This window comes from Branchiostoma floridae, chromosome 4, assembly GCF_000003815.2.
Source record: "Branchiostoma floridae strain S238N-H82 chromosome 4, Bfl_VNyyK, whole genome shotgun sequence".
Lineage (NCBI taxonomy): Eukaryota > Metazoa > Chordata > Leptocardii > Amphioxiformes > Branchiostomatidae > Branchiostoma > Branchiostoma floridae.
The window spans coordinates 29,223,201-29,236,319 of record NC_049982.1 but is presented as its reverse complement, the minus strand read 5'-3'; the positions used below and the strand labels follow the sequence as shown (position 1 = coordinate 29,236,319).

The window sequence follows — 13,119 nt, the reverse complement described above, 5'->3', positions numbered from 1 at the left end:
TCGTTACGGGTTTTACTCAGAAATGCAAGTGACAAAAGTAACGCACATTTTGTTTAAGATTCTGGAAGTTCCATTGTATATGGTCACTTTACGTTTACCGAAGGGTTCGCTTAGCGGTTTCGCCGAGGGGAAACTTTATTCATTTGCTACAGTGAGCCTTGTAGAAAAGTCAGGAAGTAATTTTGAGTGCTCAAATTGCTTTCTTCCTACTCGTTACGGGTTTTACGATGAACTTCAAGTGACAAAAGCAACGCACATTTTGTTTGAGATTCTGGAAGTTCCATCGTATGGGGTCACTTAACGGTTACCGAAGGGTTCGCTTAACGGTTTCGCCAAGGGGAAACTTCATTCGCTTTCGAGCCTTGTAGAAAAGTAAGGAAGTAATTTTTAGGACTCAAATTGCTTTCTGTCTACTCGTTACGTGTTTTTCTATGAACTTCAAGTGCCAAAAGTAACGCACATTATGTTTAAGATTCTGGAAGTCCATCGTATGGGGTCAGTTTGCGGTTACCAAAGGGTTCGGTTAGCTGCTTCGCCAAGGGGAACCTTCATTCGTTAGCGAGCCTTGTAGAAAAGTAATTTTTAGTACTCAAATGGCTTTCTGCCTACTCTGCAGGTGTGAACTATAACACTTTATGGACTTTGTGCCTATACATGGACTGCCAACAACTGCCAAAGCCACGGGGGTTCTTTTATCATTCGTCGTGGACTCTGCAATTGTGAACTATAAGGCCGTAGTCTTTGTGTCTGTGACCTGCCATGTAGCTGTACGTTCCTTGGACTTTTTCGAAACTCCATTCCGCTGTGGAATGATCCTTTTTAAGGCATCATGCCAGCGGAACCGGATTCAAGGATAGGTTAAGATAGGCAAGGTAAAAGGGTAGTAATTTTTTTCTACAAAACAGTCTTTCAATGGCCATTGTTTGGGAATGTGGTAGAAAATTTTTACGGACCCACTGTTGTCGGAAGGGCTGAATGGTTTTCCGTCACATCTGCTTTGGGCTCATACCACAGTCTATATGATTTATTTTGATTAAGGACCCACTTTTAAGTAATTATAAGGTAAAGTAAGACCCAATTTTTCCATAGTGTTAACGTTGATATAACGCCTGACCAATGACACATAGGCACCAAATGAACCACAGAGTAAGTGAAGTGGTCACTGCATCACGCACCGACTGAGCGAGCTTTTTACCATAAACTTATACCATATACACCTAGAGAAAAAACGCGTGGTCCTTTGATATAACCACCTCATTCCCTTTGCTCACTCGTTGGTTTTCTACACCAGGCTTATGACATTCTGGCTGTACCAATAGGAATCGATGCTAATGATTGATATACACTGCGTGGATATGTGATCATGATTTATTGCTAATAGTTGTCCCTATTGTGACTTTAACATGCTTTTACCAAACACAACTTTATTTAACGGTACATTGTGCAATATAGATCATAACTCCATAACACAATCATACCACGGTTCTTTACCGTGCACAACTTCTGACAGCCCGACTAGAACGAACCCTGCCTTGGTGTACAAAGGGATCAGATACTCGTGACATAGCAGACATATTCTCTTAGCCTCGGGAAAACTACCTTTCACTTTGTGAACAAACTCCTTCAGTAGTTTAGTCGCTATTCCTTGACGCTGTACACCTTGGTCAACACATACAGAATGTATGCAGATTGTTTCACCATGAGGTATGTGGGTGTGCATGGACTCTTCGGTTAAGCGATCTGCATCAGTGCTCGTGGCACAGACGAAACCTAACAGCTTTTCGTTTTCGAAGTAGCCAATGAAGAGCCGGCTCTCTGCGGTGTGTCTCGCCTGTAGGGTGTCTAACGACGCGGCCTCGTCTGCTGGATACCCAGCGTACTCCAGTATAGAAGCTTGCTCAACTTCCTCGCCACACTGGAGCGGCCGTACGTTCCCTTCCGCCATGTCTCGGCGGTTTGAAGTTGACTGTTACGATCTGAAGTAATTTCAATTCTGAAGGCTTCAGTCTGGTACTCTGAAAAACAGCCAAGGGAAAAATACAATGCCTCACACAACCATAACTGTCATACTTACTTTAATACCCATCATAAGGTTTGAATAAATGTTTGCACAAGAAGTCTTGCTACATAGTTGAGTATATTGCATTACCAGTAAGTTGTCATTGTTACCATAAAGAATAATTACACATTTACAATGTCATTTTGTTATATTAACAAATAATTGTGATCATGTTACTTTGCAGAAAAAAAGTATACATACATTTGCATATGAGAAATCAATCCACACTGCACTGTGTTTTACATTAACATTTGTAAGGCTATATAACTTGTGTGAATAGACAAATAAAAGCAAAGTAAAGTACCATTAAGTAGAATAAGAGAAGCACAGAAAACTCTACAGCATACACCTTTCTCACGCGGCAGCCATGATAGATCGAAGAAGAGGTCAATGAGGCAAACAGACAAAACTTATTTCTAAAATCAGGTCCCATTTAATTTTCCCCCAAACCCCACAAATTTTCATGATATAAGATAGAATAATAAATATTACAAGAAGTGTTATGCACCGAAAGATGTAGCAATTTAGAGTAGTGTAGACTGACCCCATAGTCCCTTAAGAGATGCAAAATAAAAACATAATAATGCAAATTTTTAACGAATTTGCAGCCATTCACTTATTGGTCGATTTCCTAATTGGCAGGCTACCATTGGTCGAACTGCTAATTATGATGGACAGCCTTTTGTTTGCCACATTGAACTCGTTTTAGATCTATCATGGCCGCCGCGTGAGAAAGGTGTATTGGGAACTTCTCTTCAGCGCTACTATTATCTATGTTTCCGATAAGACTGTGAAAGCTTCAAACTTATTAATTATTAATTATTATTAAAAAAGTATGTAGTAATTATCCAGCTGTTAGCTTTAATCAACGTCTTCAAGTATGGAATGTCTGCTTTCTTCTGATTTTTGTATCATACAATATCCATGGGTATACATAGTAAATTGATTACTGCATCAATCAATTGGTCTGATTACAATACATATACCTGAATATAATTTTATTGCCTTTTGCCTGAATATAATTTTATTGCTATATCGGTGCTACTGGATGCCAATTGCCTATCTCTTCATAGAAAATATCATACGACATGTGCTTTTACGATATATGTGAATCACTAACAATATTCTGTATATATTTCACTATACATGTACTAATATGTATAATAAATGTAAGAGTAGTATTGACTATTGACTTGGCCTGATGGTGCAGATGATATAATATATATATGATATGACCCCTCACCTTAATTACCCATGACAAAAACATTACTTATGACAAATTGGAAAATATTAACATGTACATATAATATCTTCAAATAGTGATTTAGCATTATCAACTAATGAACAACTATCAATCAATTCCTTTGTTTTATGTTTTTCAGGGCATTACATACTAGTACATATTCTTAAAGGTAACTATTAACATTGCATATATAGTATACTGGCAGAAGTCGACCTTCCAATACCATTTAGTACTTTGGAATGAAGGCACAGATTGAAGGTCTGTTGGAATTGCTAACTGTCCCGAACAAATGATTTTGCATGCCTGAGAACAATACAATGTCCAAACCTACATCCACTGTAGCCTGATATCCGCACTATAGCTGCCGAGTCTCTTCTGTCCTTTCTACATGTATTTTTGGACTGGATACCAGGCTACAATATTACAACATTCCGGATAAGTATTGAACAGAAAATAGCAAGCTTCCACTTTATATACATTTGCCTTATACTTATTTTTGATGAAATATCAAAGACTGCATTTTGCAAAATTATATGCCAAAATGATTTCAGCTGTAGCTTCTTTGCTGCAATCAATAGAACTACATGGGGTGACCTTGAGGTCAAAGGTTACAGGTCAATCACTGTAGTCTAGAGCCTTGAGTTCCTCGAACTCTTCTTCACTCTCCACGGAAATGGTGGATCCGTTGGCGTTGCCCGTTGTCACGGGAACATTGTCAGTTGTCATGGAGACGTATTTGGACTGGAAAGCGTCGTCAGCCACCGCCGAGTCATACGTGGTGAGGTCCAGGCAACACTCGTACCACGACCGCTTCCCGAACTTGACCTCCGCCCTCCCGACCAAGGTGAAGCCCACCCTGGTGTAGACTGGGATGAGCTCTGCATGGCAGATGAGGATGATTCTCTTCACCTTGGTTTCCTTCGCTTTCACATAATCGATGAAGGCTTTCATGAGCCCTTGGCCGATTCCCCTTCTTCTATACTGTTCCTCCACACACAGTAAATGTAGGACCATTGTTTCACCATCCGGGTCATGTACATTTCCTGTACCTATGGAATCTGGAGCGAAGTGGTCGGCCTTCTGGCTCGCCCCGCGAAGAAACCCTCGCACTTTATCCCCGTCGAAGTAACCGAAAAAGAGATGCGGGGCCGCACGGTAGAGCTCTTGGTACCTCTCCAGCGATACGTACTCGTCCGCGGGAAAACACTTGTCGCGTAGCGTCCACGCTGCTTTAAGTTCATCTTCGTTGCAAATCACTCGGATGACCTCTTCAGAGCGCGGGTACTGCTTGAAAAGCTCGTCTGAAGATTGTGAGAGCATGCTGTCAGCTTCGTGGATTGGAAACACTTCTTCCGCCATGTTGACGATTTGATTGACTTGTCTCGAACTCCAGGCAAGAGGGGCAGTAGTCAGCGACCTGATTGCACAACCCTGTGTAGTGAATTATTGTTTATCCAAAATTAGATTTTTAAAGTATCTTTTCAAATCAAAATAAATTGTATGCTGTAGTCAGAAGAAAGGATAGGAACCTTATACCACAAAGTAGAAAAATGTGACAAAAACCCAAACACTAATAGTTGAGACCTGAAAAATTAATGTACATTATACTTTATGCTAATGACACTTAAAGCAATCATTGTAATTTTGACAACTTTTTCAGATCTCTAACATGTCTATGTCTTTGAGTATGTGAAACAAAATTCAATGAAAAAAGTTGTCTGTTTTCAAAGAGGCCATTTTTCAGTTTCAAACATGCATGTTTGTTGTTTTGATGACTGACAATTTTGTCCCATGTAAAAGGAAAAAACAACTGAAGTGTTCACTTCCACATGTATGCTTTGCGATATTTAATGAGTGAAGGTCAGGGTTGTAGCCAGCACCCGTCCTTCAGTCCTTTGAAGGAATTTTGCAGCTGGGGACTGAAAAAAGTTTCCCCCATTCTGTCCCCTGAGACAGACAAAAATTGATATGTAAAGATTTAAAAAACTGAAACCCATGTGTTCTTCTTCACCAAAACAGATGATATTGAACAGCTTAGTCTACAAGCAAAATTTGCACCTCAAAGTGCAGGAAATAGTGTTTCAGAGGGTCTTGATTTCAAAATTTTCTGGGACCCAGACCCCCTAGAAATGACACGCAACGTCATGCCATGCCTTTGGTGCTCAATAGGATTCCCATTCAAAATCAAGGGGACTGAAAACGATTTCAGGCTGGCTACAACCCTGGTGAAGGTATTAGTGGTCCCATAGCCTTTTTGAGGCCATATAGGGGCAGTGGGCTGTTTAATATCCAATGTCTATGTACTGGAAGGTGAATCCCAACTCTCTCTTTCTAATGCCTTTTACCCCCCAGCAGCCAACTTAAGCCAGGTAACCAATTTCACACCTGGTTGGAGTGAGGAAAGCCATAAAGGTGGCTTTCCCCATGGCACAAATTAGTGAGCATTACAGGATTTGAACCCAGGACCTCTGGGCCAAACATGTTGCACTTATGCCACATGACCCCAACGAGGGTTAAATTGTCAATACTGTCATCTTACCTGGTAACAATTCATATATCTGTCATCATTAACAGACAAATTTGTCACTTTTACAAGTAACCATTGTAATCCATCATGGGCACTGTCTGTAATTAGAGCTGTCACCAATCAAGCAAACAGTGAGTGTGTTTTGCCAAAGGGTAAGCATGTAATACTATGTAATTCTTTGGCCTAGAAAAAAAATGTTGTGACTCCTGTTTCAGTCCTGAAATAAATTAGGGTCTTAGTAAGTAGGGATTATCTTTTTCTTTCAGTTTCTTTTAGACTTTGGTCAAAACTCTATAGTGATACCGTATACAGTTTAATAACAAAGTAAAATTGAAATGCATGAGGACACTTTCAATGCTAGTCTTTAATTTGTGCATATACCAGTCTGTGGATACATTTGTCATGTATTAGATAGAACAAGCACTAGCAGTTTTTACTACTTGAGTAGGAAGCAGGCTGAATAAAAATTCCAACTGGAAACTACGGGACTTCACTGCCCACCCAAAAAAGGCTAGGGTTGGTAGGTTTTTTAGGGTTAAAGTTGGTAAACAGGAAACACAACATTTTTTCCTACGCCTAAACTAGCTGACTAGCCCTGACGCAAATGGGGCTTAAACTAAATAATAATCCCAAAATTGCTCGCGACCCCTTGTTACTGACGGTTAACAAAAAGGAGAGCTTATTTAGATTACAACAAACATAATTTGCTTTGGGGGAACTGAACAAACAAAAAGGCTTGACATGTGTTAAACACCTGCCATAGTTGTACCCAGTTTTATGGTCAGAATTTATAGGACACTTCACCTTTTCTTTCTACTCCTCACGAAGGCTTGACTGTTGACAGCAATAATGTTTACCCACAACACCAAACAATGACAGGTTTGGGACAGCTCTCCCCCCCATGATGTCACCCCCCCCCCCGGGCGTCTGTTTATCTACGTCAGACGATTTGCTGTCATCTGTACAATTGGTCTATACTACACTTGTATTGAAGTTTTTGCAGTGACCTCTTTATTGTGTACTCATCAAGACGACTACAAAACTTTTGTTCTATCTTTTGCCTGTTTACGCCCTAGTGTTTCAACCGTGAACATAAAACCACACAAAAAACTCAATTTTCTCGCTATCGTAAAATTCTATTCTTTGTGAACATTCCCTTCTTTTACTGTGCCTAGTCTCCTAATTAAAGAAAAAAAATCTATCTACAGGTGAAAGTCCAAACACCTTGGCACACCTTTTGAATAATTAAACAGCGTCAAACTGATAGCTTGGTGATTTCACAATCTCAATTGTTATTCATTGTAAGTTCTCTGCATGCGAGTAGTAGGCATTCGTCAGTCCGAGGAGCTCCTTGGTCAGTCGGGTTGCATGTGCAACAGAGGGATTCAAGCACTGCCTGAGCACTTCCAAACTGACCTGAATTTTATACCAGCATGCACTTACCTGAACCGCAGAGACCATGCGCTACTACTTTCGTACGCATGATACTAGCCTGTGATACAATCTTTCACAGTCAGGGGCTAATATTGGGCCTCCTCTCAGAGAGCTTGTGACCTGCATACAGCTCTAAACTAGAGAGTACCACTCCATTTCTTTAACACCAATCAAGGAGATCTAGAACCTTCTTGTACCAATACTCACAGCATGAGTATGATCTTATTTGGGGCCTCAGATGTTCAGAAGAAGGGCTTGTAGAGGTTACCTTGATTTAGGCTGAAAACAACTAAAAAATATGAGAGAGCTTCACATCAGAGAGTTCATTAAAATGTGCTCACCAGTTAGAGTTGGATGGTCCCAAGCGTCTTCTTCTGAAGTTACGTTTTGAGCCGTTGAGGACAAACAACAATAGCTGTAGTCTGTAATTAGAGCGGGAAAGTCTTCGTTCTTCCGTTGAGGCTGGAATGTTCCGCTTGGCTAGGCTTAGCAGTTGTCTGCCTGGGGCTGAAAAACAAGAACATAAACACCTCACACTCACTCTAAACACGTAACGTTATCACTTCTAACCAACACACGCTACTGAATAAAATCAAATCAGGGACATCTTTTATGAGATAAACACTCGAGTTTTTTACAGACGTGTTGTTTCTAAGAGATCGAACAGCGGCAGGAGAAAAATAAACAAGGTGCAAATTTTATCACTTTCAAACCACCTGCATATGCTGCACGCTGACGTGTTGACGAAATTGATCCAAGAGTTCAAAGGTCAATCTAGTTGATAAGTTACTGACACGCCACCGCTGCAAAACAGAAATCTAATAAAATCAATCTTTTTCGCAGGATTTCCACCAATATGTTTTATTTTACAGAAAAATAAAATAGTTTGATAATATTTCTTCTCAGTTCTAGTTTCGCGGAAAATTATGAGCTAGTTGAACTGATTTTTTTTACTGTTTTATTTGCGGTTGGTTGGTGACAAACCGTTCCAAGATGGCGCCCAGAAGAACTAGAACTAGAAGCGAAGGAAACAAGCACGAAACAAAGCACGAGTTTCACACCAACAACGCCGCTCCCGAGCCCGAGAATGTAGGAGCTAGCGGAGAACAACATCACGTCGAGTCCGAAGAGGAGAGACTGGTCAAAGAGATTGCCAGTGAGTCATAAGTTTTCGATAAAAAATGTGTCCACAGGTTGCCCCCTCCCCATATTTAGTTTTGTCATGTCTCGTCACAAATTTGTTTGATATATGATACAGTTGACCCACTTGTATTCACTTATCATAACCCTACACATAAAGTAGATGGATTTGATTTAATTCCAACCATCTGCAAGTTTAGTACATTTTAAATTTTACGAAATATTTCTAGTATGTGGACACGTATTACATTAATCCGGGATCCGGATCATCACATGTGATATGTGACTCCATGATGACAGTGACCTAGAAGTGCCCTTGTTGTTGTAACGTATATTTTTGCGCCTGACGTGACGCAAATGTCATGTAGACGCGGAAGAAATGTGCTCAAATTACTCCATACTAGTGTCAGTATAATTTTGAGACATGATAGATATTCTACTGACTTCTACTGACACTTAAAAAGCTTATACGTTTTGCAGTTGCTTTTAAATCGTGTACTTTTAGGATAGCAGTAGTTCAACTGAATAAGTCTACTCTACTCTTCTCTTCAATGTACTATACTTGTCATGGTTTGATTGGTAGCATTCCTGTTATATCCATTATGTGTCACAAGGTCTGTGATTCGATTTTGACCTAATAGCTGCTGATATGCTCTATCTACACCCCAATATATGGTATACTGCCGTACTGGTATGAGTTACAGTCTGGTATGAGTGGTTCAAATCTGTCTGGTGTTACAAAGTCATACCTCCATCAGACATTATCATTGGATTCAGTGTTAAAATATGCACATTTCATGCCCACAAAATCCAATATAACAAAGAAACACTAAATCTGGAGGTGTTTTGCTTTCTATCATAGGCACTAAAATTTGTCACTAAAATGTAACAGATACAACAATAGTTATCAAATTTAAAACAGCAATTACCCAATATCTGCTACCGACCAAAGGCCTGATCGTTAATGATATGGGGACTTTATTTCATAGCCATAAAAGATTCCACATAGACACATAGACACAAACTGCTGAGGGAAATGATGCACTCAGAATGCATGTCATACTCAATTTGAGTATTCTTTTCTTTGCTGACCCACCTCAGACATGCCCCTGTGGACGTATCTGTGGGCAGAGTTGACCAGAGGTTATCTGTTAGAGAATGAAGAAGAGAAGTTTGCAGAGAGAAGGGAGAGAGTTTACACCTTCATGAAGATTCCTCAGGTGTTTGAGAAGGTAAGAATTTATTGATTTAGTTTTAACACATTCGTGGAAGGATTAACATAACAGGTGGCTAACACCTTTGCAAGATGTCAACCCGGAGACCAGACTGTAATTAAGTTTGATCCACTCACACCGGGAAGCACCTTTACTATTTTCGATAAAGTATATGTCATGTTCTTAAAAGTGCTTGAGGTGTAGCACTTTCAAACATGGGACCCCCATGTAATGTCCTATCCGAGGGATGGCCCTAACCAAATCTAGGTACAATGTACTCATTTACACCTGAGTGAAGTGAGGAAAGGGGTGTCAAGTGCCTATCCTTGGGGCATTGGAGCACATCGGCAGTTTTAACCTGGGACCTGAACCTGGGTTTGGGCCAAACATCTTATCAATTGTGCCACTCACTTGAAATGTAGTGGAGGCACCAGATACACTTTTTAATGCTTAGATATAAAGCAAGGAAGACTTGAGACAAAGTCCAGAAGATGGTTTTGGAGTTAAGAAGGAGTATATTGTGCACTGTACATTGTTACGTATATACCGCCACATTAGTACACAGAATTCTTTTGCACTACTTTCCAGGCAAAAATTAGTGAGCTGATGTCATCCATAAGATTTAATTGCTGTGGCCTGATATCAGGCTTTTAGCTAGGATTTTATAATAGGGAGTTCAAACTTATTGGTGAGTCGCGGTAAGTGACTATTGTAGGGGGGTCTGGGGGCATCCACCTTCCATGGTGCAGAGTTTTTGATGATTTTAAGTTTAAAAAGTGCATTCTTAGGTATCCCAAGAGGCCAAAATACTGTTCCAGAGGTCACAGTAGAAGACTGTGACCACAGATGACCTGGTAGCATCCCTGGTCAATCAGAATTTCATGCTTGTCAGATGATTTTCTCTGTACTGTAAGGGCGTCCAGGGGCATTAAATTTCTTGTTATTCTAAGAAAAGTTCGTCCAGAAGACGCGTTGACGCATGCCTGGCTGAAACTAGTAAAAGCCTGCCTGATATAATGTCTTTGTTTTACACAGCTGATGTTCTATGGGTTCTTCCTGTGCCTGGATGCTTTCCTATTCATCTTCACCTTCCTGCCCCTGAGAGTCATCATCGCCCTCATCAGGCTCATCACCATGCCATGTCTGCAGGGGAAAAGGTAACTACCGGGTCTTTCTTGTTTAGGGATGTTGGAATGAAGATACAAGGGCACCTGTGACCTGACCTAGTCTATTTGAAAGGTCTGGTGGGTTCTTTAACGTGCGTGAGGTGTGGCTCGTGGGACCTCCATTTAACGTCCCATCTAAGGGACGTCCTTAACCGAAGCCAGGCACTCATTTTCATCTGAGTGAAGTGGGAAAAGTCATGTAAAGTACCTTTCCCTAGGGCAAAAGATCGGTGCCACAGCAGGATTTTAAACCCAGACCTTTAGGTCCTGAGCCCAATACATCTAACGCCCCAAAATCGTGTCCATAGCTTGTTCAGAACGCGAGATATAAAAACTGGAAGTTCCGTTGCAGTATCACGGGAAGCTGCTTGGTGGCCCAAAATCTACTCATTGCCAGAATTTGTCACACCCCACCAACACACCAAGTATGAAACTAATCCATCCACAGGGTTCTCCCCAGAATTTTTTAGTATAGTGGAGGGGTTGGCAAATATAACCCGCACCAGCGCGCTGCGCTTTCATGAAAATGGGTTCATTTTGCAATGACAGAGGGTGTCAAATACTACAAGTATAATATACTGTTGTTATTCCTTTGTTGTGAAGTGGCAAAACGACTATTGTTTTGATCATTGCTCATTCACAAGTTTTTGCAGACAATGCTGACTGGAAAAGTGATGCCACTTGGCACAAAAATCTGTGAATTGTCATTAATTCTAGCAAAACTAACAAAAAAAATAGGGAAGAACCACACTAAATTTGAAAAATAGTATAGTAGAGCTGGCTGAGAGTATAGTGGAGGGCCTCCCTTATTCCACTCTCTGGGGAGAACCCTGCATCCAGCAGTTCTTGGAATATCTTGTTCACAGACAGTCACAAATGCTGGTGAAAATATAACCTCCAGGAATATTTCATGCAGGCAATAAGAAAACAAGCCAGTAGAAGACTATGTTAGTTATGAAATATGAAATAAGTTTTTTGATCCAGTACTCTTTTTTTTGCCACAGATCCAGACTGGAGCCAGCCCAGATCTGTGATCTGATCAAGGCAGGGATCATCATCGTGTGCACCAACATCCTGTTTTATGTGGACACCTCCATGCTGTACCATGTAGTCAGGGGACAGTCCATTATCAAACTCTACATCATCTTCAACATGCTCGAGGTTTGTGTCTTTATGGTTTCTACTAGACACGTAAAATGTCTATAGTCAGGGGACAGTCCATTATCAAACTCTACATCATCTTCAACATGCTGGAGGTTTGTGCCTTAATTAGTTGTTTTTACTAGATACCGTAAATGTATTAAAGTTCTCAGTGTAATGAACAACTGCTTTATTATATGTAAATGTTCAACTGTATAATGTATGCATGTTCCATGGGACCCAACATCAGCATTGCTACCTTGGATGCACTTTGCATTATTTCCTTGTTGCAATTTCAATAAAATAAGATATTTGTGTAATAAGAATACAATATTGAAAAAAAAAGTTCTGGAAAAGTCATGTTTGTTGGGATCCTTTCTCAGCTGAAATCAATACAAAACTAGAGTTCATCGAACACATCCCTTCGCCAAATAATCATGCCTTTAATTATTATTATTAATACTTTAAGGTCTTTTTCATGTATTACTAAATTGCACCTACCCCAATAGCAAATGACTGCATGAACTTGTGTTCCTCAAAAACCCACAAATGCTACCAAAGATAACCTTCTTGGCCAACTGGTGACAATGGAATTATGTACACTGTTGTGATACTTTCTAGCGCAACTTTCATAGTGCTTTGTTAAAATCATGTAGTCTCTACCAGACTCCAGCCTGGCCGAATAGTATTGATGATAGGGGGCATTGGACTGTGACCAAAGATGACCTCAGTGGTAGCATCCCTGGTCAATCAGAATTTCATGCTTGTCAAGAGGATTTTCACAGTGTTAGGGCGTCCAGGTAACAAGGCTTCTCAGGCAAAACATCTGGCAAACAGCTGTGTCCTTAAATATAGGTCAAAATGAGATGCATCTGTATATAGAAAACACTGTTTATTTCTGTTAATTGCATAACTTTCCCTAAGTAATTGTATCAAATAGATGTTGATAATCAACCAAAGTACCTAGCTACCAAAAACAAAAAAATATCCATCAATCTCCTCTGCAGTTATCCTTCTTAAAAGCTACAAACTATAAGACCCACTGCAGTTCCAAACAAGCTGCTAGGGGGCCCAAAATTAGACCATTGACTCCTAGTACCAACAGCTATCCACCATTAAAAAATCATGAACCTGGCACTTCTGGAAATTGAGGCGCAAACTTGGATGCTCACTGGCAGTACCAAAACAAGTCGCCA

The 13,119-nt window shown here is 40.3% G+C and overlaps 3 protein-coding genes across 6 annotated transcripts in view; 1 reads left to right on the top strand and 2 right to left on the bottom strand.

The window, feature by feature from the left end:
• Positions 1–899: 899 nt before the first annotated feature.
• On the bottom strand, positions 900–2,509 carry LOC118414177 (uncharacterized N-acetyltransferase C9.02c-like). Its single transcript, XM_035818039.1, has one exon. The coding sequence runs from the start codon at positions 1,943–1,945 to the stop codon at positions 1,454–1,456; it is 492 nt and encodes a 163-aa protein (XP_035673932.1). The 5' UTR covers positions 1,946–2,509; the 3' UTR covers positions 900–1,453.
• A 563-nt stretch (positions 2,510–3,072) lies between these two features.
• LOC118414176 (uncharacterized N-acetyltransferase C9.02c-like) lies at positions 3,073–8,042 on the bottom strand. Of its 3 annotated transcripts, none has more exons than XM_035818036.1 (3): positions 7,980–8,042; positions 7,605–7,770; positions 3,073–4,733 (listed from the first exon to the last, which is right to left on the bottom strand). In XM_035818036.1, exon 3 carries the CDS (start codon positions 4,659–4,661, stop codon positions 3,918–3,920), a length of 744 nt encoding a protein of 247 aa, XP_035673929.1. In that variant the 5' UTR covers positions 4,662–4,733; positions 7,605–7,770; positions 7,980–8,042; the 3' UTR covers positions 3,073–3,917. The 3 variants fall into 3 exon arrangements, with proteins under 3 accessions (XP_035673929.1, XP_035673930.1, XP_035673931.1); XM_035818037.1 differs by having other exon boundaries at positions 7,969–8,020; XM_035818038.1 differs by lacking the exon at positions 7,980–8,042 and adding an exon at positions 7,906–7,931.
• A 174-nt stretch (positions 8,043–8,216) lies between these two features.
• The window catches only part of LOC118414004 (transmembrane anterior posterior transformation protein 1 homolog), a 13,429-nt gene continuing 8,526 nt past the window's right edge, over positions 8,217–13,119 (top strand). The window contains exons 1-4 of one of the 2 annotated variants that reach the window (XM_035817713.1): positions 8,217–8,419; positions 9,505–9,635; positions 10,653–10,774; positions 11,788–11,944. In XM_035817713.1, coding sequence (XP_035673606.1) covers positions 8,257–8,419; positions 9,505–9,635; positions 10,653–10,774; positions 11,788–11,944 — 573 coding nt within the window. In that variant the 5' untranslated portion in view covers positions 8,217–8,256. The remainder of the gene's footprint in view (positions 8,420–9,504; positions 9,636–10,652; positions 10,775–11,787; positions 11,945–13,119) is intronic. The other variant, XM_035817712.1, reaches the window with a different exon arrangement.

Coding starts and splice junctions, on each gene's coding strand:
- LOC118414177 (XM_035818039.1), bottom strand. CDS start 1,945: ATGGCGGAAGGGAACGTACGGCCGCTCCAGTGTGGCGAGGAAGTTGAG.
- LOC118414176 (XM_035818036.1), bottom strand. CDS start 4,661: ATGGCGGAAGAAGTGTTTCCAATCCACGAAGCTGACAGCATGCTCTCA.